The following is a 22,912-nucleotide window of genomic DNA, read 5'->3' on the forward strand; positions in this document are numbered from 1 at the left end:
AAGTGTATTACTAGAGATTTAAGTCTTCATTCCATTTGAGAGTCTTTCCATTTCATCTCAGACTATATTGTTGTTGTTAGATGCCATCACACCAGCTCCGACTCAGAGTAATCTTATGTACAAAGAACAAAAGTGTGTGGTCCTCTGGTATCCTCTGACTCTTTGCTAAACTTCAAATCATAGTCACAGCCTCTCTATCTATCTCCTACAGGGTCTTCCTCTTTTTTGCTGACTTTCCACTTTTGCAAGCATGGTGTCCTTTTCTAGGGACTATCTGTGGTGTGCTGTGAAGTCAATTCCAACTCATAGCGAACCCGCATGAACTTGGAACTCAAGGCTGTAAATCTGTACACGAGCAGAAAGCCTCATCTTTCTCCCACGGAGCTGCTGATAGTTTTGAATTGCTGACTGTGAGGTTAGCAGCCTGACTCATAACCACTACGCCACCAGAGCTCCTTTTTCTAGGTACTAATCCCTCCTTATAACATGTCCAAAACACGTGAGACAAAGTTTTATCATTGTCTCTTTTAAGGAGCATTCTTCCTGTACTTTTTCAAAGAGAGATATGTTCGTCTTCTGGCAGCCGGTGGTCTACTCAGGATTCTTCACCAACTCTGTAATTCAAATGCATGAATCCTTCTTCCTTTTCCATTGTCCAGTTTTCATATGCATTTGCCATTATGGAAAACACCATGGCTTGGATCTGGTGGTGACACCTGTGCATTTTAACATTTTAAAGAGGTCTTTTGCAGCAGATTTTCTCAATGAGATACATTGTGTGATTTCTTTAGGCTGGTTCTATGGGCATTGATTATGGATCCAAGTAAAATGAAATCCTTGACAACTTCAATATTTTTCTTAATTTATCATGATGTTGCTTAATGGTCCAGTGAATAGGCCTATAGATCCACTGAAGAATAATCAGAAGTTATATATTGGTAATTTATATATAATACATACTGGTACTTTACAAATGATGTTTCTATTTTTCTGTTTCTAATCGCTTTAGTTTCTTAGGCTTATATAAGAGATTTTCTCTTCCATAATGTTACTACAATGATGACCATCACCACCGCTGCTATGCAAAAAAAAAAAAAAAAAAATTTAAAAATAGCTTGTAACCAATTACAACAAAATGTGTAAAGATCTGGAATCAGAAAACCAAAACGGAAGAACACGCTTGGCATTTCTCAAGCTGGGGGAACTGAAGAAAAAAATTCAAGCTTCAACTTTCATTATTGAAAGGTTCTCTGGGCAAATTATTAAATGATGCAGAAAGCATCAAGAGAATACGGAAGGAATACACAGAGTAACTGTACTAAAAGGAAATGGTTAATGTTCAGCCATTTCAAGAGGTAGCATATGATCGAGAGCCAATGATACTGAAGCAGGAAGTCCAAGGTGCATTGAAGGACTTGGTGAAGAACAAGGCACCAGGAACTGATGGAATAAAAAATTGAAATCTTTCAAGAAAGTGAGGCGGTACAGGAGGCACTCAGTCATCTCTGTCAAGAAATTTGGAAGACAACTATCTGGCCAACTGATTAGAAGAGATCTGTATTTGTGCCCATTCCAAAGAGAGGTGACCCAATGGAATGCAGAAATCATTGGACAATCTCTTTGATATCCCATGCAAGTAAAGTTTTACTAAAAGTAAGTGGCTACAATAATACATTGACAGAGAACTTCCAGAGGTTCAAGCCAGATTCAGAAGAGGCCGTGGAATGAGGGACATCATTGCTGATGTTCGATGGATCTTGGCTGAAAACAGAGAATACCAGAAAGATGTTTACCTGTGTTTTATTGACAACGCAAAGGCTTTTGATTGTGTGGATCATGACAAGCTATGGACAACATGGGGAAATAAGAGTATTCTGGAACTCTTAATTGTGCTCATGAGGAATCTGTACCTGGACCAAGAGACAGTTGTTTGAATAGAACATGGGAACACGGAATGATTTCAAATTAAGAAAGGTGTGCGACAAGGTTGTATTCTTTCACCATACTTATTCAACCTGTATGCTGAGCAAATAATCCGAGAAGCTGGGTTATGTGAAGAAAAATGTGGCATCAGGATTGTAGGAAGACTCATTAACAACTTGCGATATGCAGATGATACAACCTTGCTTGCTGAAAGTGAAGAGGACTTAAAACATTACTGATGAAGAACAAAGAGCACAGCCTTCAGTATGGATTACATCTCAATGTCAAGAAAACAAAAGTCCTCACCAATGGAGAAAAGATTGAAGTTGTTAAGGACATCATTCTTCTTGGATCAACTATCAACACTCATGGAAGCAGCAGTCAAGAAATCAAATGACATATTGCATTAGGCAAATTTGCTGCACAAGACCTTTTTCAAGTATTGAAGAGCAAAAATGTCAGCTTGAGGACTAAGGCGTGCCTGAACCAAGCTATGGTATTTTCAATAACCTCATATACATGCGAAAGCTGGACAGTGAATAAGGGAGACCGTAGAAGAATTGATGCATTTGAATTGTGGTGTTGGAGGAGAATATTGAAAGTGCCATGGACTGCCAAAAAACCAATAGGTCTGTTTTGGAAGAAGTGCAGCCAGAGTGCTCCTTGGAGGCCAAGATGGTCAAGCTTCATCTCTTATACTTTGCACATATTGTCAGAAGGGACCAATCACTGGAGAAGGATATCATGTCTGGTAAGGTGGAGGGTCAGAGAAAAAAGAGGCAGACCCCCAACGAGATGGTAGCATCGATAGATTCAAGTGTGGCAACAGTAGTGAGGTTGGCCCAGGATCAGGCAGTGTTTTGTTCTGCTGTGCATAGGGTCACTATGGGTCGGTGCCAACTCAGTGGCCCCTAACAACAACAACAAGTGTTTGAGGTAAGGGATTGTTATCTATACTTCAGACACATATGCCAGATTCTGTCTGCAGGCCATCTTTTGTAATTCCCAAAAAACAATCTCATGATATATTGTTGCTGTTAAAGTGTCATCAAATAGATTCCGAGTCTTTGCGGCCCTGCATAGGGTTTTGAGGAGCAGCTGACGGGTTTGAACTGCCAACCTTGTGGTTCACAGTCCAGTGCTGATCCTACAGCACCACACCAGATGTCCATTTCATATAATGTCCTAAAATTACAGATTAGACCAGCCTTAGAAATGTTAAAATAACTTCTCTGAGGCAGGACGTTAAATCAACTTATAGAATCTGCACTAGAAATAAAGCTATTCTGGCTTAAAACAAAACAAAACAAAACAAAAAAACACATTCTTGGACATTATATAATAATTCCCCAACTCTGATACAAAAACACATGTGAGTGGTACTTTGGATAAACACTAGCCTGCTAACCATGAGGTTGGCAGTTCAGACCCACCAGCCTCCTTGGAAATTCTGTATAGAGACTATATAAGTCAGAACGAAGTCAGTGACGCTAAACAACAACAGAAATGATTGATCTTATGCAAAAAGTGACTCTAGGCTACTTTGTGGAGAGTGTCATTTTAAGAATATATTGAATCTGATGGAATATGTTTGTTTCTGCTGTGCATTGTCAAATACAATAACTGTGTTGGTTAGCAATAGCCACACCATTGAAATATTAGCTCTAGGATATACAGAGAGTTTAGTTTATTGATATTATATATGACTGGTGTGGAATTGTAGGATAAGTACTTGACCACAAAGTCTGTTTGAACCACAGGTTCAGCAGTACAAACTTACCAGCTGCTCCTCAGAAACCCTACACAGGTCTCTGAGTTGAAGCCAACTTGATGGTGCTTAACAACCAGGATAGGAATAGTCTGACACCTTTAAAGTCATATTGGCAGAAACAGTCATTTTTAGGATGCCTACAGCTACCCAGTACAATATCCTGCTGAACAAGATTTGTTGCTAAGATCATTTTACCCGTATTTTGTTGGGCTACCAGCTGTTTAGTTAGTCACCACTTATGTGTCACTGTAGCAAGAGTTTTACAAAACTCCTTTATATCTGTCATCATAATGATAATCCTATACCATAGGTTTAGTTTTCCCCATTCTAAAGACTTGGCTCAGAGGTTTAATTCACTTTCTCAACAATGGGTTCTGTTGGATTTCCACTCCACACTTTCTAGATCCACAGACTGTGCTGTAGAGATCACGAATTTGTTTCCTATCTTTATTAACTCTTACATGATACTCTACTTGTTCTGGATGCAGGGCTACTTAAATATCAGGTAGAACTGTGTGTAATTACTGTATGATATTCTTGATGGCATCCTACCACTTTTCTGGTTTTCAGACGTTAGTGTCTAATGCATCAAATTTTTGCTTCACATGGTCTCTAAATTCTAGTGGAATATATTCAAGGTCCTATTTTGGCTCCGTGGAATTATTTTAACTTTCTTCAGGTTCATTCTGAACTTGCATATGAGCAACTGATGGTCTCTTCCTCAGTCTGCCCTTGGCCTTGTTTTGGAGTAGGATAATTGAGCTTTTCAACTGTCTTCTTTCCGCAGATGCAATCAGTTTGATTCTTGTGTGCTCTATATGGCAAAGTACATGTGGATAGCCATCTTTCATGGTGTTTAAAAAATGCATTTGCAATGAATAAATTACTGGTCTTGCAAAATTCCACCATGTGATCACCAGCATCATTTATCTCACCAAGGCCATATATCCCAACTACTGATCCTTCCTGTTTGTTTCCAACTTCTGCATTGTAATCACCAATAATTATCAATGCATCTTGATTGGATGATCATTTTCAGACTCAAGAAGTTGGTAGAATTAGTCAGCATAAATTTGAGTAATAGTGGCATTAACCCAACTTCCTTGTAGGCATATGGATTTTATCCTAAAACACATAGCATTGTACTTCAAAATAGATGTTGAAGTGTTCTTTTTAATGGTGAGTGTAACACCATTCCTGTTCAACATGACAATCCCATCATAATAAATCATATTATTATTTGATTCAAAATGGCCAATGCCAGTCCATTTCAGCTCACTGATTCAACCACTCATCTGTCAGTTTGTCCTACTGTGGTGGCTTGTGTGTTGTGTGTTGCTGGAAGCTATGCCACCAGTATTTTTAATACCAACAGTGTCACCCATGGTTGAAAGGTTTCAGTAGAGTTTCCAGACAAAGACAGAGTATGAAGAAGGAAAATAGACTACTTCTGAATGTTTAGTTGCTGAAAACATTATAAATGGTAGCAGTACTTTTTGTTTGAAGACGAAAACATTATGAATAAGACCATGGGTACTCTGCTGGTATTGGAAATCAAGGCAGCATAGATCCCAGCGTCATCGCTACATGCAAGTTACCACAGTACGACAAAGTAACAGACAAGTGGTGGAACCAGCCTTGGTGTAAATCAAACTCCATCTGATTTCAAAGATATATTAATTTTCTACAGCACCAAGCTGTCTGTACATATGTGTTTGTGCTGTCTAAACTATTACCACTTAATAGATGTCTATTTTGTAATTTAGGAGAAGAATTCTACAACACTAAATGAATTGATTATGTTGTTGTTGAGTGCCGTCAAGTCGGTTCTGACTCATAGCACCTCTGTGTAGGTTTCCAAGGAGTAGCTGGTGAGTTTTCAGTTCAAACCGACCTTGCCGTCAAGCACATTTTTCTGCAGCACCACGCCAGGACTCCACGTTTCATATAGAGTTGAGTTCATTAAAGCTAGATAAAGCATATGCTGGTCTGGGAGTTAAGTAACATTTTTAATTTCTTAGTGTTTTAGTACCTAAACACGCGTCCATTCATTCCACGCGATGCTACTCCTTTACTGTGCTTCTGAGAGTTTTCTGTGGAAGTGTGGGATTAGAAATGAATTAGTCTGAAGGGGAAGAGATGAGTATGTAGCTGTCAACTGACTATAACACAATGAGCTAACTAAACACGTGTGCAGGAAGAGAGCCAGGACTGAAGGCTCAATGGACTCCAGATAGATGTATTTGAATCAGACTGTGGACACATTCTTGTGGGAAGGATATTTATATTTTTCCATTCATGTGTTTCCCCTGGTTGTAGAAAAGGAGCCCATAAAGGCAGGATGTTCTATTATTAGCTGCATCCTGCTTGTATAATGAGAGGTCCTTATGCAATTGCTCTAAGATTGCCTTTAACATGAGTACTACTGCCTTCGATTCAATAATCAACAATATTGTTGTTGTTGTGTGCCGTGGAGTCGGGTCCGACTCATAGTGACCCTGTACAGGGTTTCCGAGGCTGTAAATCTTTACGGGAGCAGAAAGCCTCATCTTTCTCCCGCGGAACAGCTGGTAGTTTCGAAGGGCCTAATTCGTAACCACTATGCTACCAGAGCGCCTACCTCAAAAATTGATACCATCTGGCCTTTGTGAGTAATTAGGCGCTTGATTATTAACCCAAAGGTCGGCAATTTGAATCTACCAACCATTCCAAAGGAGAAAGATGAGGCCTTCAGTTTCTGTGGAACTTGCAGGCTGTGAAGTCCTCTGCGCCACTTCTACACTGTGTTTTAGGGTTCCTGTGAGTCAGCACCAGCTCACTGGTAATGGGTATGTTAGTAAAAACAGAAACAATGTTTGGGAAGTTTGAACTTAAATAAAGAAATTGAAATGACAGTTTCTGAGGGTTTCAGCTAGGAATTTCTTTATGGCCGTGGAGACTGTAACAGAAAAGAGAGAAAGAGAGATGGAAAGCTAAACATTGAAATGTAAAAGTTGTGAGCAATTTGCATTTTCATTTTCAGTATTTTGCCTCAAAATGTAACTAGGAACATGAATCAGAGGGCGGGAGTCAGGTGACAAATCAATGTAAAAATTTGACGTGGGGCAAAGTCCAGAAGTGATCATGTGTCTTTGCCTCCTCTCAGCAACTTTCTTCTATTGAACTGTTCTTCCCCAGGCTGTCAGGTACCCCAGTCCTTGTGAGTGCCCGAAGATTATCACTGTGGTCATTCTGTTTTCAGCAATTTGACCTGATTTGTTTATATGCTTGTCTACCCCACTAGATTGTCAATGTCTCCCAACCAGGTCTATGCGTGATTATATGAAGGAGCTTCAAAAAATTAGTGGAAATTTTCCATTGTCTTTTTTTTTTTTTTTTTCATTTTGAAATTTATTTTTTTAAGTTTTTATTGGGAATTTAGTGATAGTTTACATTGAATAACATCCGTTTTATATTCATTGTTTCATTGCAATGATTACAATCTCCTTCATGCATCATCATTTAACAGTATTTGCTTCTATTCCCTGTGAGGTTTTTTTTTGTTTTGTTTTTTTTTTTTTGAGATGTACACAAACACACTCAGGAATATATAGTCATTTAAATAATCAAAGGGCACCTTCTTTAAGCCTGCCTGATGGCCACCAGCACACAGCCTTTCTCTTTCCATAGGTCTAAAGTCCTCAGCTGCTCTCTCTCTCCATGTCATCATTTTAGTCTCCATCTCTGGTGTTGCTGCTTCTCTGGGTGGGGTCCCACATGCTGCTCATGCTCTTCTTTGATGGTCCTAGGGTCCTCTGTTCCTGGAATGTAAGATTAACTGTTATTGTTGTTAGGCGCCAAACAGTTGGTACCGACTTACAGAGACCCTATGCCCAACAGAACAAAACACCGCCTGGTCCTGTACCAACCTCACAATTGTTGCCACGCTTGATGCTGCCACTTTTCCAATCCATCTCACTAGAGGTCTTCCTCTTTTTCTCTGACCCTCCACCTTACCAAACATATCCTTCTCCAGCGACTGGTCCCTCCTGACAATGTGTCCGAAGTATGAGAGACAAACTTTGACCATCCTGGCCTCCAAGGAGCACTCTGGCTGCACTTCTTCCAACACAGATCTGTTGGTTCTTTTGGAAAGCCCATTGTACTTTCAATATTCTCCTCCAACACCATAACTCAAAAGCGTCAATTCTTCTATGGTCTTCCTTATTCACTGTCCAGCTTTCGCATGCATATGAGGTTACTGAAAATACCATGGCTTGGGTCAGGCGCACCTTAGTCCTCAAGCTGACATCTTTGCTCTTCAACACTTTAAAAAGGTCTTGTGCAGCAAATTTGCCTAATGCAATACGTTGTTTGATTTCTTGACTGCTGCTTCCATGAATGTTGATAGTTGATCCAAGAAGAATGAAGTCCTTGACAACTTCAATCTTTTCTCCATTGTTAAGAATGTTGTTTATTGGTCCAGTGGTGAGGAGTTTTGTTTTCTTCATTGAGATGCAATCCATACCAAATGCTGTGCTCTTTGATCTTCATCAGTAATGTTTTAAGTCCTCTTCACTTTCAGCAAGCAAGGTTGTATCATCTTCATATCGCAGGTTGTTAGTCTTACTCCAATCCTGATAACCACATTTTTCTTCACATAACCCAGTTTCTTGGATTATTTTCTCAGCATACAGGTTGAATAAGTATGGTGAAAGACTACAACCTTGTCGCACACCTTTCTTAATTTTAAACCATTCAGTGTTCTCATGTTGTGTTCTAACAACTGCCTTTTTGTCCATGTACAGATTCCTAATGAGGACAATTAAGTGTTCTGGAATACTCATACTAAACAATGTTGTCCATAGCTTGTCAAGATCCACACAATATTAACTACTTCTCCCTTTTTGTTACAACACTTCTACCTTTACAATTGTGATAGTTGCAATTAGTCATGGTAACAATTATTCACTATTGAAAAATTCCATTGTCTTTTAATTCCATTTTCCATGAAGTTTTGAAGCTCCCTCATGTTCTTTCTGCCTTCAATAGTGGCACATATTAAGTTCCTTATGGATACTTGTGAAATTGATTGAATTGCATTTAGGAATCTATACATACAATCCATTATTGAACAGTTATTCAGAATAGGATATTAATCAGAGTTGGATTATTTTATTCTTTGCATATAAAAGAGTGTGTGTTTCACACAAATACGCAAACTTGTATGAGGTTTTTGTTTTACATTTTTGAAAAAGGAATAATTTATTGTCTCTAGTTAGCAAAAACATTTCATAGATATCATCAATCATTACCCGCCCAAGATCCTGATAAAATCTTATCTGTTTTGGGAGTGGTGGGGTGGGCAAGCGAAATTCTGCTTGCTTTTACATAATTTTTATTACAAATTGTCTTAAAAGCACCCTGACAGTACAGTGAGACATGTCTAAGACATATCAAATTATTTGTGTAATTACTAGGCTTACATTTTCACCCAAGAGTCCGATAAATAAATAAAAACCCCAGTGCCATTGAATGGCTCTGTAGTGTAGACTAGAACTGCCTCGGAGGGTTTCCATAACTGCAAAGCTGTATGGAAGCACATGGATTCACCTTTCTCCAGCAAAACGGCCGGTGGCTCTGAGCCACTAACCTTTTGGTTCGCAGCCAAACACGCTAACCACTGTGCCAGGGGAGATGTGTTCAGATCCTCACGGTGACCTACCTTTATTTTAAAACAAAGGTAACAGCATCTACCTCCTCCAGGAATTTTGAAGCTTAAATGTGCCTAAACATTTAAAATTGTATTATACATGGTGTTTAATGAATATTGGTGATATAAATATATAAGAATGAGACACAGTTGTGTCCATTGAGGTCATGTATTCCTTTCTGTTTTCTAAAACTAAAATCCTACAAGATAGTTTTTGCATGTGATTTTTTTCTAGGATAGAAGATGGAGCATTGTGGAAATGTTTCACTTAACCTTATTTAGTCTCCACTTCATTAGCACGGATTTCAGGAATTGCCTGAAACCACATGGTGAAAATGAATCATTTCACTTGCATTGACATCCAGGTGATTTAATTAGATTGAGGATGATTGAAATCAGCGCTCTAGAAAACGTCATCCTTTAAAACCTTTCCACAAAAGAAAAAGAATCAGAGTTAGATTAAATCTTGTTTTTAAATTTTGCTGCTGTTTTAATGAGTCACGTGCTCATGACTCACCACACACATACACACACACACACACACACACACGTGCATTTTACAGTTTCCTCACATTGAATTAATTGACAAGACGAAGTCTGCTGCAAGTAAGCACATCTGAGAAAGATGGATCACCTGCTTCTTTCTGTGCTTTTTCAGATTTTCCGACGGTGCTGGCTGGTGTTCAAGAAGGCTTCCAGCAAAGGTCCCAGAAGACTAGAGAAGTTTCCAGATGAAAAGGCAGCTTATTTCAGAAACTTCCATAAGGTGAGCCACCATTTGTGGAGTTCCCCAGAGACCCGTGACAACAACTTATAGAAACGTTTTAGTTGATCTGTGGAAACTGCAGAGGTAAAACTGCCTGGCCAGGATGTAATACCCCTGTGTGGATAAAATGTACAAGTTGTTTTTCTTCTTCCTTTGAATCATCTGATCTAAAGGCCAGTGGTACCTCTGAAAAATGAAAGGCTCATTTTTATAGCTACTTAGCAAAATGAGAGGACTCATAACTCAACCAGGTCATTTTTTTCAGGGTGCTGAGTACACATTTCTCCTTTGCTTAGGTTAATTGTACATTTGTTACTTTGATTTAAACTGTGGGCCATATTTAGGAGATGAAACCTGGAGACTTGCTTCCTGTCACTGTGCTATCGACAATCTGAAGGTATACGGTCTGAGCTGGTTAGTCAGCTGCTTAACAAGTACAGACAAAGTCTGAGAATGAAATAACGTTTCCTAGAAATGTAATGTAAGAAATAACCATCAAATGCTCCTCAATATAGTACTTAAAGGTAATATTATTGATGAAATGAAAGAAGAGTTGAGTATCTTAAAGAGGGTCAGAACTCATAATAATACGGCTTCTTCCTGCTGGTGGAGGTAGTGCTGCGACCCTATTAGGGTTTGTGAGGAGCAGCTGGTGAAAGTTGAACCACCATCCATGCAGTTAACAATCCAGTGCTTATGTTATAGTGCTACTCACTGGTGGTAATTTAGAGTAACTTGCCATTTGAACTGCAAGGTCAGCGGTTCAAGCTCACCAGCTGCTCCTTGGAAACCCTATACAGGGTCGCTATGGGTCAGAATCAACTCGATGGCACTTCACAACTTTGAATAAAAAAGTGTACTTGTGGAATGCTATTGGTAAGTGCCATCAAGTTGCTTCCAACTCATAGTAACCCTGTATAGGGTTTCGATGGAGCACTTGGTGGATTTGAACTAATGATCTGGAAGTTAGCAGTCCAGTGCTTAGCCTACAGTGCCTCACAAGGACTACTTCTCCCTCTTATTAAAAGCAGTTTATTGGTCAATAATATGCTAACCAATCCTATTAACTAAATAACTCGTGATCTTTATTTTAATATCTCCAAACTTGGGTTAGAGGGCTTAAGGTTTCAAGTTTTTGTAACTGCTTATGAAAAACTCCCGGTGGCAAAGTGGTTAAGAGATCCACTGCTAACTGAAAAGTCAGTGGTTCAAACTCACCCTCACCAGCTGCTTTGTGGGAGAAAAATGTAGCAGTCTGCTTCTGTAAAAAAAAAAAAAATGAGAGCTTTGGACTCTGTGGGACAGTTCTAAGCAATGGCAGTGGGTAACTCCCTATTAAGTATTCTGTATGAGCATTTTGGCTTGGCGCTACATAATAAGCATTAGACTATAAGCTTGGTTTGAATTGCAAGGTTGGTGGTTCAAGTTCACCAGCCACTTCTCAGACACCCTATACAGGGTCACTATGAGTCATACCCTACTTGGTACTTAATAACAACAGAAATTGTAGAATTGATACCGATTTATTGTAATGGAAAGGAGCCCTGGTAGTGCAGTGGGTTAAGTATTGGGCTGCTAAGCATTAAGTTTGGTGGTTCAAAACCACTAGCCACCTCTCAGGGGACTAGATAAGACAATGTGTTTCCATAAAGATTTACAGTCTTGGAAACGGTAATGAGTGGCTCTGTTCTGTTCTGTGGTTTTACTACATTCCAACATTCCAATCAGAATTGACTGGAATGCAGAGAGTTTGCTTTCCTGGTTTTGATTTATTTTTTAACTTTGCTGCTGAAAAATCTAGGTTTGAGTCCCCATCCCATCACTTCCTAATTCATGGGTGGTTTTCTCGGGAACATAGCTGTTACGTGTCTGTCTTGAAGATTTTTTGACACAACTGGTCCGGTGCTTCATATTTCTAACTATGTGAGAAGTCATTGTAAGCCTAGCAGTTTGGGGATTAGGATACACCAATCATGCCAATCTGATGGCATGAGCCTCTAGGTTGTGCAGGAACCTCTCTTGCATCAAGATGGTGAGAAATGCATTGAAGGCTGAACGTCACACGTGTGCTGTGGATTTATGATGACAACCCGCCTGGTGAGAGCAACTCCTGCTGCTGATGATGTACAGTTTTCAGATGCCCTCAGGCCGGCACACCCTGGTTTCTTTCTATTAACAGAAGCAGACACCATCCTAAGGAAGGAATTGTTAGGGCTAGTCTGGGACTGAGGCATTGATGATTCCATGGTAGATTTTGTACGTCTCACATGGGAGGCCTGGATTCAATCCAGCCAGGATACCTCACACATGGGCTCCATCTATCCGTCATTAGTCTTGTGTGTTGCTGTGATGTTGAACAGGTTTTAATGAAGCTTCTGGACTAAGACAGACTAGTGAGAAAAGCTTGGTGATGGATTTCCAGAAATCAGCCTGGGAAAAGCCTGTGGACAACAATGATCTGATCTGCCACCAACTAGGCAGTGTTTTGTTCCATTGTGCTGTGGGTCACCATAAGCAGGAGCTGACTGGACAGTAGCTGTCTACCATTATGGATCAAGCCATGTGTTATTTAAAAGGAGACACACACTGGTTTTCTGAATCCAGGTTCAGATTGGCAACTAGGCGAATGGAGGTACCGCGTACCTTCCATACACCAGGCCCTCTGCTCTGGTTTGTTGTTGTTGTTGTTAGGTGCCATTGATTCAGTACCGACCCATAGAGACCTTATGCACAGCAGAACAAAACATGGCCCAATCATGGGCCAACCTCACTACTGTTGCCATACTTGAGTCCATTGATGCTGTCACTTGGCCAATTCATCTTGTTGGGGGTCTTCCTCTTTTTCTCTGCTCTGGTGGGGGAGGGGTTATAAAGTTAAATGAGAAGCAGTCCTTTTGGATAGATTGTTGTGAAAAGAGCATTTTGCCCAATTTGAGACTCGCTTAGATCTTCCTGACAAACTTTGTATTTGGTGAAGAAACTAGTCGCATTGCTGGGCTAGCCAGATGACATGTAATTTCTGAAAGATGCCTATCTGGAAAACAGTACCCTTGCTCTTCAGCCTTTCAGCCTCCCTTCTCCATTTACACACTCCTTTCTTGTTCTGTCCTATCCTCCTGTTCTCCCACAGTGCCTGCCATCTCACAGCAGCACTTGGAGCTGAAGAAAGTGCCGGCTCATCTGTGTCTAGGAGTTGCCTCATTGACAATCACTGGGTTTCCACTGTGAGCCGAGCATATCAAAGGCAAACCATTCCTTGATTTACTGTGTGAATTGCCCAAATTTGGCTGATCAGCCAGATATAGACTTCCAACTCATCAGAATTCATCATGCATTTGCTTACTGAGCACTACAGATGTGTCTGGCCATGTTCCATGCACCAGGGATATATGGTCATTCTCAGAGTGCTCTCACCTTCTTAGTAACATGAAACCAACAGGAGCTCGGTAAATATCATATCATGATAAGTACTCTTGTCTTTTAAATGGATGCCTCCATGATGCCGGATGAATGGAGATCCACTCTAGATATAGGGAGACCAAGACCCAAGTGGGGGCAAAAGCACCTTCAGGGATTCAGAGCTCTAAAGAGAGATTGTTCCAAAAGAATGACTGACTGAATGAACCCACCATTTGTTTAAAGAAGGAAAACAAAACAAAACAACTTGAAGTGAGAACAATTTGGCATGCCTGTGGTGAGCAAGGAGTGTGGAGGAGAGGTCCTAAAACTGGATGATATTCTATAGATGATGAGACTCTATTAAAGAGTTTTATGTAAGACACTGACCTTCAATGACTCATATTTTATTTTTTTCAAACATATTTTATAGTATATTTAGTAAGCCTTAAGACAAAGAGAAGACAAAGACCATTCAGATGCGGGAGACGATCAGCATGAGCCCATAATGACGTGGAAAGGATTCACAGTCATATAGCTAATTACAGATGATAGAAATCATCAGAAAATCATGATTTTCTGCAGATCACTCCAACAGTCACAAGTAGAGTGACAAAAGCCTGAAAAGGACCATGATTGGGATGCATACACAATTGCAGATTAGAAAAGCTTGCAGGGATGTTTCAGGGACCTTTTCACCACCATGTATCTGGCCACTTCACCATGTGACACATGACCACGCAGCCCTAGTACGTCAATTGCAAATCATTAAGGGCATGCCCAGGCAAGTTACATGAGGACAAAGACTGCCCTCCCACGTTGTTATTGTTAGGTGTTATTGTTGTTGTTATTAGGTGCTGCTGAGTCAGTGCCAACTCATAGTGACCCTATGCACGACAGAAGGAAACACTGGCCTGTCCTCGGCCATCTTTTCAATTGTTGTTATGTATGAGTCCATTTTTGCTGCCATTGTCTCATATTAAGAGACTCTTCTTTTTCACTGACCAAGAATACTGTCCTTCTGTAGAGACTTGAATGACTTATATTTAAAAATATCCATCGACAACAGGTACCTGGGTCTCAACAACAGGTAGTTTCTGCAAGTAGGGAAGAGTGTAATGTTGAGACAGGTGAGGAACCTGGGCACCTTCTTTCTTTGGTTTAAGCTTTACACTGAGAGTAGCAACAGCCACAGTGATAAAACATGACAATGGAGTAGCTAAATTCTTCTACAAAAAGGAGCTCCTTTTAGGAACCGGTGCAAGTGGTAGCAAGGCTGCCGAAGCATGAGAGAGAAATCCTACAAAGAGAAAGAGAAGGAAAACCCCTAAATATGGACATAAATTGAGCCCAAAGCTGTGCTGAATCTTGAACCATCCATGAAGAAACAACATAGAAAAGAGTTCGCCATTGGATTAGGCACTGACCTGAAGTCAGAGTTGCCGGTCTGACAGCCTGTAACTGAGTCTGCGCAATGTAACTGCTTAACCAAAGTACTGACTCTCCTCAGAGCAACAAAACAGAAGCCAGAACCTACACATGACTTTCATAATGCTCAAGAGAAAGGCCAGCATTCCTCAAAACAGATTATTAAGTCCCATTGAGTTAGTTCTGACTCACAGCAACCTGGTAGAGGTTTTCTGAGGAATGGCAGGTGGGTTTACACTGAAGTCAGCCCTACAGTGAGCAGTCCAGTGCTTATCCCACAGCACCACATAAGGACTCAAGACATGGCAAGGCACAACAATATAATCCAATCACACGGGAAAAGAAAATCAACAGATCGTTAAACCTGGTTTGACCCAGATGTTGAAATTCTCAAACCTGAATTTTAAGCAGACATTATACTAATGCTTAGTGTGATCAATGAAAATATCATATTTATAAAAGATAGGAACTCCTAGTAAAGATATAGAAGTTATGAAAAATAAATGGAAATTTTATAACTAAAAATAAGATACTTGATAGTGAAATTTTTCTGTATAGGATCAGTGGAAGACAGGAATCGAGGGAGGAATTAGTAAACAACGTCTAGTACCGCTGAGAGATTGAACGAAAATGACAGAAAAGGGGCAATGTATTACATTATGGATATCTTAGCTATTTATAACAACAGCTGTTTCAGTGAATTGTGAGCACTCAGTTTCATTAAGTGTGCTTCTGAGAGGTAATGTTTTGCTATGAAATAGACTAAAGTTATGTACCAGGGACACATGTATTCGAGTTACAAAGAACCACACTTACTACCATCCGTTTTGTTGTTGCTTTGTACATCTCATTGTTAGTAATATGGTCTAGACACATTGATGCAGCATGTCATTTGTGGGTCTTAGCATGATCAAATCTTCACTCACAGATTGTCAGTGTTTTTGATTTTCTGTTCAGGATCGGATTTATAAATATACAAAAGGCAATCATAATGGGGAAAAGAACAGGTATTTAACTTAGATTAGAATTGACTACAACAGAATCCTCAGAATGGAGCCTGCTGTGAGTCAGGGACTTCCTAAATCGCAACACATCTGAAGGTCAATAGAAATGCTCTAGCAGACGGGAAATGTCATGATGAGAATGTTCCTGTATGTAATTACAGGAGTTGGCTTTAGACAGACCGAGGATATTATATTTTATTTTAACAAAATGTCAGGAGTGGAATACAAGTACAAATAGATGTTGGTAGGATAGAATTGAATATTGTGACACTTGATCCTTGAAAATCTGCACTGAAATCACACATGCTTCATGTGTGTGAGCGTTCTCCCTCTCCTCTGTGAAGACAGAACAGCAAGAGAGGACGTGGAACACCAAGAGAACAGGAATGAGCAGGGACTTGCTACTTTATAAATAACTACACAGATTTCATTAACTGTACACTGAGGCTCCCTAAAGCACTTTCATAACGGAATTCATTGTGTGCGATAGCTAAAAATTCCCTTTCTTGTGGCAATGTTATGAAGATTAAAGGTTTTATTATCACAACTTACTTTTCCTAGCATTAAACCGGTTGCCGTGGAGTCATTCTGACTCATAGCGACCTCATAGGACAGTAGAACTGCCCGTAGTGTTTCCAAGGCCATAAACCTTTACAGAAGCAGACGGTCTTGCCTTTCTCCTGTGGTGTGACTGGGGGATTCCAAATGCAGTTGGGCGCTAATCAATGTGCGACCAGAGCTCCTTTCCTTCATTGCTATTGGGGTGTCTAATTCTGTTTCCTAGTGATTTAAGCTTCCCCTGGAGGAAATTGATCATTTTTCTCTTCTGTGATTGTGAATGGGAACAAAGAAGCTATCAATCATCATATGGAGGAATGATTTGTCCATGATTCATTAGTAAGAGCAATATGAAGGATTTTCAAGGGAGTATGTATATGATCTCTTCTTTTATGTGGTTCTGTTTTAGTTTTGCTTGTAATACTTCTCCCTGCCTGCTTTGCTCTAAAACACTAGCCTTTACTTCTTAACATAATCTTATCTGTGTTCTACTCTGCGGATACTGGGTTATTGTGTATGTGTATGTTTTGGCCGCTTTTTGTCTTGGGATGTCTATCTAGTGTCTTTCAAATTCTCCTTTCTGACCTTCTATCGGTGCTTTAATGCTACTGCTAATTTCTCAGATGGGATTTGTTACTCCTAGCTATCAAAATTCTCTTTCCATTAAGCAAACCCTAACATTGTCCTAAGAGCCTTGGTGGTGCACTTTGTTAAGCATTACAGTTCAAACCCATCAGCCACTCTGTGGGAGAAAGATGTGATAGCTTGAGTTTGTAAAGGTGTGCAAAATGAAAACCCTGTGGTTGGTTGTATCCTCTGTCCTCTAGAGTCTGTGTGAGTGGGAATCAACTTGACGGCAGTAGATTTTCACGTCGCCTTAAGGAGTCCTGGTGTGGCTCTGTGGGATAAGCACTGGGCTGCTATGTGCAAGGCTGACAGTTCAAACCCTCCAGCAGCTTCTGAAAAATCCTATACAGGGTAACTATGAGTTGGAACTGAGTTGACTGCACTGAACAACCACAATTAAAGGAAAAACCTGCTTGCTCTGGGTGAGATAAGATCACTGTCCCCAGCAGTGATCACCCTGATGCTACAAAGAAAAGGGGAAACACCCTCTTTGTTGGGAAGTTGTTGTTAAACTCACTTCATGTATGTTGTTGTTGATGTTGTGTGCTGTCCAGTCCATTTTGTCTGAAAGCAACCCTAGAGGACAGCGTTCTAGAACTACCTCAGAGGATTTTCTAGGCTGTGGGTTTTTGTGGGGTTTTTTGGAAACTTTTTGTTATGAATTGAGTGAAGGTTTACCAAGCAGATCATATGTTTTACATTCAGCACATCATACACTTTGTTGGATCTCAATGATTGTAATCCCTTCCATGTAACAACAGTTATCCTGTTCCTCCGTGTGGTTCTTACTTCTCCTTCCTAAGCCTTCTGAATGTTGTCCTTAGGGGATCGTTGCATGACAGTGTTCTTGATTGGAGCATACTACCAAATCTTTCTCCGAGAGATCTATGGTGTGGCTTCTAATGATTGACATACTGTTTTGTAGCTGAGCACTTGGTCTTTGTGCCACCAGGGCTCCTAGATTCATTGAATGAATAAAATACTAGGATAAACACTGGACCAGGATAAGGTTGGTTTGAACTGCAAGGTTCAAACTCTCCAGCTGCTCCTTGGAAACCACGTACAGGTTCGCTTTGAGTCCAAACCAACTCAACAGCAGTTAACAATGCAACAACAACAACACCTATGTAGTGGTATGGCACTGCATGTTAATGCATTGGACTGCAAAGTTGATTTGAACCTCAAGGTCAGCAGTTCATACCCACCTCAGAAACTCCATACAGGGTTGCCATGAGTCAGAACCTATTCGATGACAGGTAACAACAACAACAGCACCCATGTAGTATGCATTTTTGTGAGACTAGTCTGTCTAGTTCTAAGACAGATGCTGAGTCTCAGAAGACAAGCTGGATAAGATCCTCCTCTTATTCATACAATAGAAACAATAATTGCTCCCTAAGGACTGCTATGAAACATAAGTAAGGTTGTCCTCTGGAAATTTCTAAGAGTGCCAGGAGCAGCCCATGACTTTTTAGACTTGAAAAGTTTACAATCCCATGCAGTAATGTTTATGCATTGCTAAGTGTAATGAAAGTGCTATGGACGGCTAGAGGAACCAACAAATATGAGTAGGAGGAAGTATGGCCAGAATGCTCCTTAGAAGCCAGGATGATGAGAATTTGTCTCTCATACTTTGGATTTGTTGCTTTCAGAAGGGACTAGTTCCTGGAGAAGGGCATTATACTTGGTAAAGTGGAGGGTCGGTGAGGAAGACCCCAGTGCTATAGTTTGGCACAGTGGCAGCAGCAATGGGCTCAAGTGTAACGACTCAAGTGCAGGACCAGACAGTGTTTCATTCTGTTGTGCATAGGGCCACCAGGAGTCAGAACTGACTCGACAGCACCTACCAACCACAACAGAGCGTGATTAACTATGGTAACCTAACAACAACAGAGTCTAATTAATGTATAGTGACCTAACAACAGAGTGTAATTAACTATGGTGATGTGCACAATATCATATAGAAGGATAACGGAGTGGTTAGTTATGCCCCTGGAAATCAGGACATCACCGAGGATGCAATGGGTAAGAAACGTCTAAAGATTCTCCGCTTAGACAAAGCAAACTGATGGCAGAAAAAAGTCTCACAGAAGGAAGGGAAAGTATGGTTACAAGTAGGAGTTGAAAAGAGCCAGTGAGGACCCTAATCACTGATGATTTATGGGTTCCCCTCCTCTGATTACTCAGGCATTTGCGTGAGATGTGTGAGTTGCATGTGTGTGTCTGAGCTATCCATGATGTAAGTTCTTTTAAAATGTAATTATAATATTGTTGTTGTTGTTAAGTGTCATCGAGTTGGTTCTGATCCATAGAGACCCTGTGTAGGGTTTCCAAGGAACAGCTGGTGAGCTTGAACCGCCGACCTTGTGGTTCAGACCGACTTTGCAGTCCAGTGCATTAACCCGCAGTGCCACACCAGGACTCCAATGGAGACTCCCATTTTTAGTGAAAAGAGATGAAATTACTTATAACATTTTTACTGAATGTGGGGAACTAAGATTTTTACTATATACAGCATTTTCTGCAAAAAGAATTTTCTACACAAAGAAAATGAGTCAGTGAACTTAGAGTCAATGTAAAATTCTGTAGATTTCCCACAATGAAAAGTAGACCTTCACCAATTTTGCATTAGACAGTTCATACTTCAATTTTGATGCTTGTTTTGTTATAAATGCTATAGTTATAAATGAATTATAAATGAAAAGATGTCATATAGAGAAAATTTAATGATTTGAACACAGATATTGCAACAAACAACTATATTTTATTATTAGTAAGACTTAACAGCCCACCCCTACTTCTTGTTTTATTAGGTAGAAATAGTATACTTCCAAGAGACCCAGAGATACAAGGAGTTTCATTTACACTGGAAGGGACCACAGGAGACAGATGTCAGAGAAGGTTGTGAAGTGGTAGGGGGCCTCATTGCTTACACAGCCTTGTGTGTGGGTACTCATGACCCTGGAGTGGACATTATTTCTGGCTGGTACATTCTCACACACTGGAACTGGTATCAGTTTCATTTTGTCCCCTGGCAGTTTCCTTCTAAGGGGGTACTTGATTGTCCTTGTGTCCTGCCTGCTTCGTCTTTGCCATGGACAACTGGGGCCCTTTTTTGTTGATGTCCTTACCATGTTTACGGGGTAATCCATCCCTAGTTAACAAGTATTGAAAAGTTACATTGCATGCTGAGATGAAGTGAATTTGGATAATCTGTTGTCAGCAAACTCTGAGAGCCATGGTGAACAGCCTGAAAGAAGTGCGTAGAATATTTCTATCAGTTTGTTGTCATCTGGAATAAAAGAGAAAGAAGGAAAGCAAAGACTCAGAGAAGAAACTTGTTGATAGGACTAACGGTCTACAGAGACCATGGCCTCATACATCCTGAGACCAGAAGAATTAGATGGTGCCCAACCACCAGTAACAACCATTCTGCTCAGGGCCACCTAGATGGATCCTGATAGAAGGGAATAGAGATTTGAAACAGAATTCAAATTCTTAAAAAGGCCAGACTTACAGGACCAGGTGAGACTGTCAAAACTGTCACCCTGAGATACTCCTTAAACCTTGAACAGAAATAAGCCCAAGGCCACCTTTTAGCTAAGTAACAGATTGGCTCATAAAATAAAGAATATTGCCCGTAAGTCCTGTGCCCCTTTAAAAATCATCTCTATGGAACTAAATGCCAGGGAGACCCAATTACAGATTTATTGAGAATGTTGGCACACTGAAAAATGGAACCAATGCCACTGAGCAATTTGTGTGTTGTTGTTGTTAAGTGTAATTTGTGTAGTAATAGTTGCATGGGAACCTAATTTACTGTATAACATTTATAAAAAAAAAATGCTAGTTTGTTTTTGTTTTTGTTTTTTTAAATGAACTGAATGGAATAGTATTGTGAGGAATCATAAGTCCTTTACTAATGAGTTTAGTGTGTCTCCTTTAAGCAGCAGAGAACTTGCAAGGGGTTTAAAATGTTTTCTCATATATCCTCATTTATGTATTTTAGAAAATATTTGTGAGGTGTGACAATGGAAGGATCGGGTAATAGACTAAGTGCAGGGAAACACTTGGAGATTGAACACAGTGTCAAAAAACTCTACAGAACCCTGGATAGAAGAGAGGTAAAGTGAATGGAGATAAATGGATTTGGTAAACATTTGTCCAGAGAAAATGAACAAGAGTAAGGGGAAAGGGAGTCCAAGGCTAATCATTTTCAACATGGGAGATTTGAATGGCTCAGTTGTTCAGAGACAGAAGGTAGATGAGGAGGACCAGTTTTCAGCAGTGAAGAAAACATGTGCATTGTCAGAACATTCATGTTGAGGTAGCTCTTATATACTCATGGAGGTATTTTCATGAAGCCTTTGGAAGTGCTCTCAGATTCTAAGAAATACCTCAGAAAATCTTTTGACAAGAACTGTTATTTCAGATCCTGTCACTGAATCACAAGTTTGGCTTGAACCACAAGGTCAGCGGTTCAAACTCACCAGCCATTCTTTGGAAACCCTGTTACAGGGTTGCTGTGAGTCGGGGATCAACTTAATGCACTCAAGAGCAACAACAATCTTTGAAAGTATGATCATTTCAAAATAAATGTTTAGCTAGATCTTTTCTCTAAAATATACAGACTTTGGCACCACCTTAGAGTGGCATCTGGGACATTTCAGATCCTGCTCTTCTGTAATAGGAGAGTTGAAAATTCAGTGCAGAAGTTTATGCTTAAATGGAAAAACAGCTCATTCAAGAAATGCTAGAAGATGCTGGGAAATACCATTTAAATGAGAAACTTCGAGAGCTAATATGATTGTTGTTAGGTTGCCCTCGAGTCAGTTTTGACTCCTGGCAACGCTGTGCATCATTTCCAAAAATCAGCCAGTGGGTTTAAACCACCAACCTTGTGGTTGGTAGTCCAGTGCTGATCCTACAGTGCCACGCCTCCGCAGTAAAGTTTAGAGGCATTATCAAGACTCCCTATGTGCAAAACTGAATAATGCAACCATTCTAAAGAAAGGACATAGTATTTTTTACCAAAGAAAATAAAAAATACTGACACAGGTTTGGGAAGGAAGGTGAGGCCAGAATGTTGGTGGCTGTTCCTCCCTCTGAGGAGTGGGTGGGAGAGTGGATGGCCACCACAAGGACTATGCTGTATCCAGCTGTGTAAGCTCTGAACAGCCATCACCAACGCAGGAAGGTGATCCCCAGTGCTCTGGATATTTTTTCCTGAGATACACTCTTGTGCTTGTGAATTCGAGGATGAACCATTTTGCACCCTGGTGTTTTCCATTCCGACCACCATAGATTGTTTTCTCAGAAGTGAACATTAGCAAAGCTGTAAGTTTCTCAGTGTTCCCGTGATGGTTAGGTAAACGAAGGAAGTGCCATTTATGAAGAAGGTGGACACACTGGTATTTTTGTGGGTTTTTTTTTTTTTTTACTTGGCTGATGACCAACCCAAAAATTAGATTTCCAGAATTTTGGAAGGGGGAAAAAAATATTCAAAATTCTTTACTTCCAGTAAAGCTTTAAAAAATAGAATGATATGGATTTCTGGAATGTTAGTGAATGTTTAAATACTTCAGACTTGCAGTGAATCAGTTATTTGAATGTGCCCTACAATCTGCTATCAAGCTCAATAGCAATAAATCAAATTAATCAAATGAGTGAAATGGTTCCAACTTAAATGAATGACGGCATCTTAAAAATAAGCTAAAGATATAATTGTTTCTTTTCTTTCCTTTTTT

At 40.1% G+C, this 22,912-nt stretch overlaps 1 protein-coding gene across 1 annotated transcript in view; it reads left to right on the forward strand.

The window, feature by feature from the left end:
- The window catches only part of DOK6 (docking protein 6), a 535,367-nt gene that overhangs the window by 200,525 nt on the left and 311,930 nt on the right, over positions 1–22,912 (forward strand). Inside the window, 1 exon segment of the mRNA XM_006837551.1 lies at positions 10,045–10,152. Coding sequence (XP_006837614.1) covers positions 10,045–10,152 — 108 coding nt within the window.

This window comes from Chrysochloris asiatica, unplaced genomic scaffold (genome assembly GCF_000296735.1).
Source record: "Chrysochloris asiatica unplaced genomic scaffold, ChrAsi1.0 scaffold00021, whole genome shotgun sequence".
Taxonomy (NCBI): Eukaryota; Metazoa; Chordata; class Mammalia; order Afrosoricida; family Chrysochloridae; genus Chrysochloris; species Chrysochloris asiatica.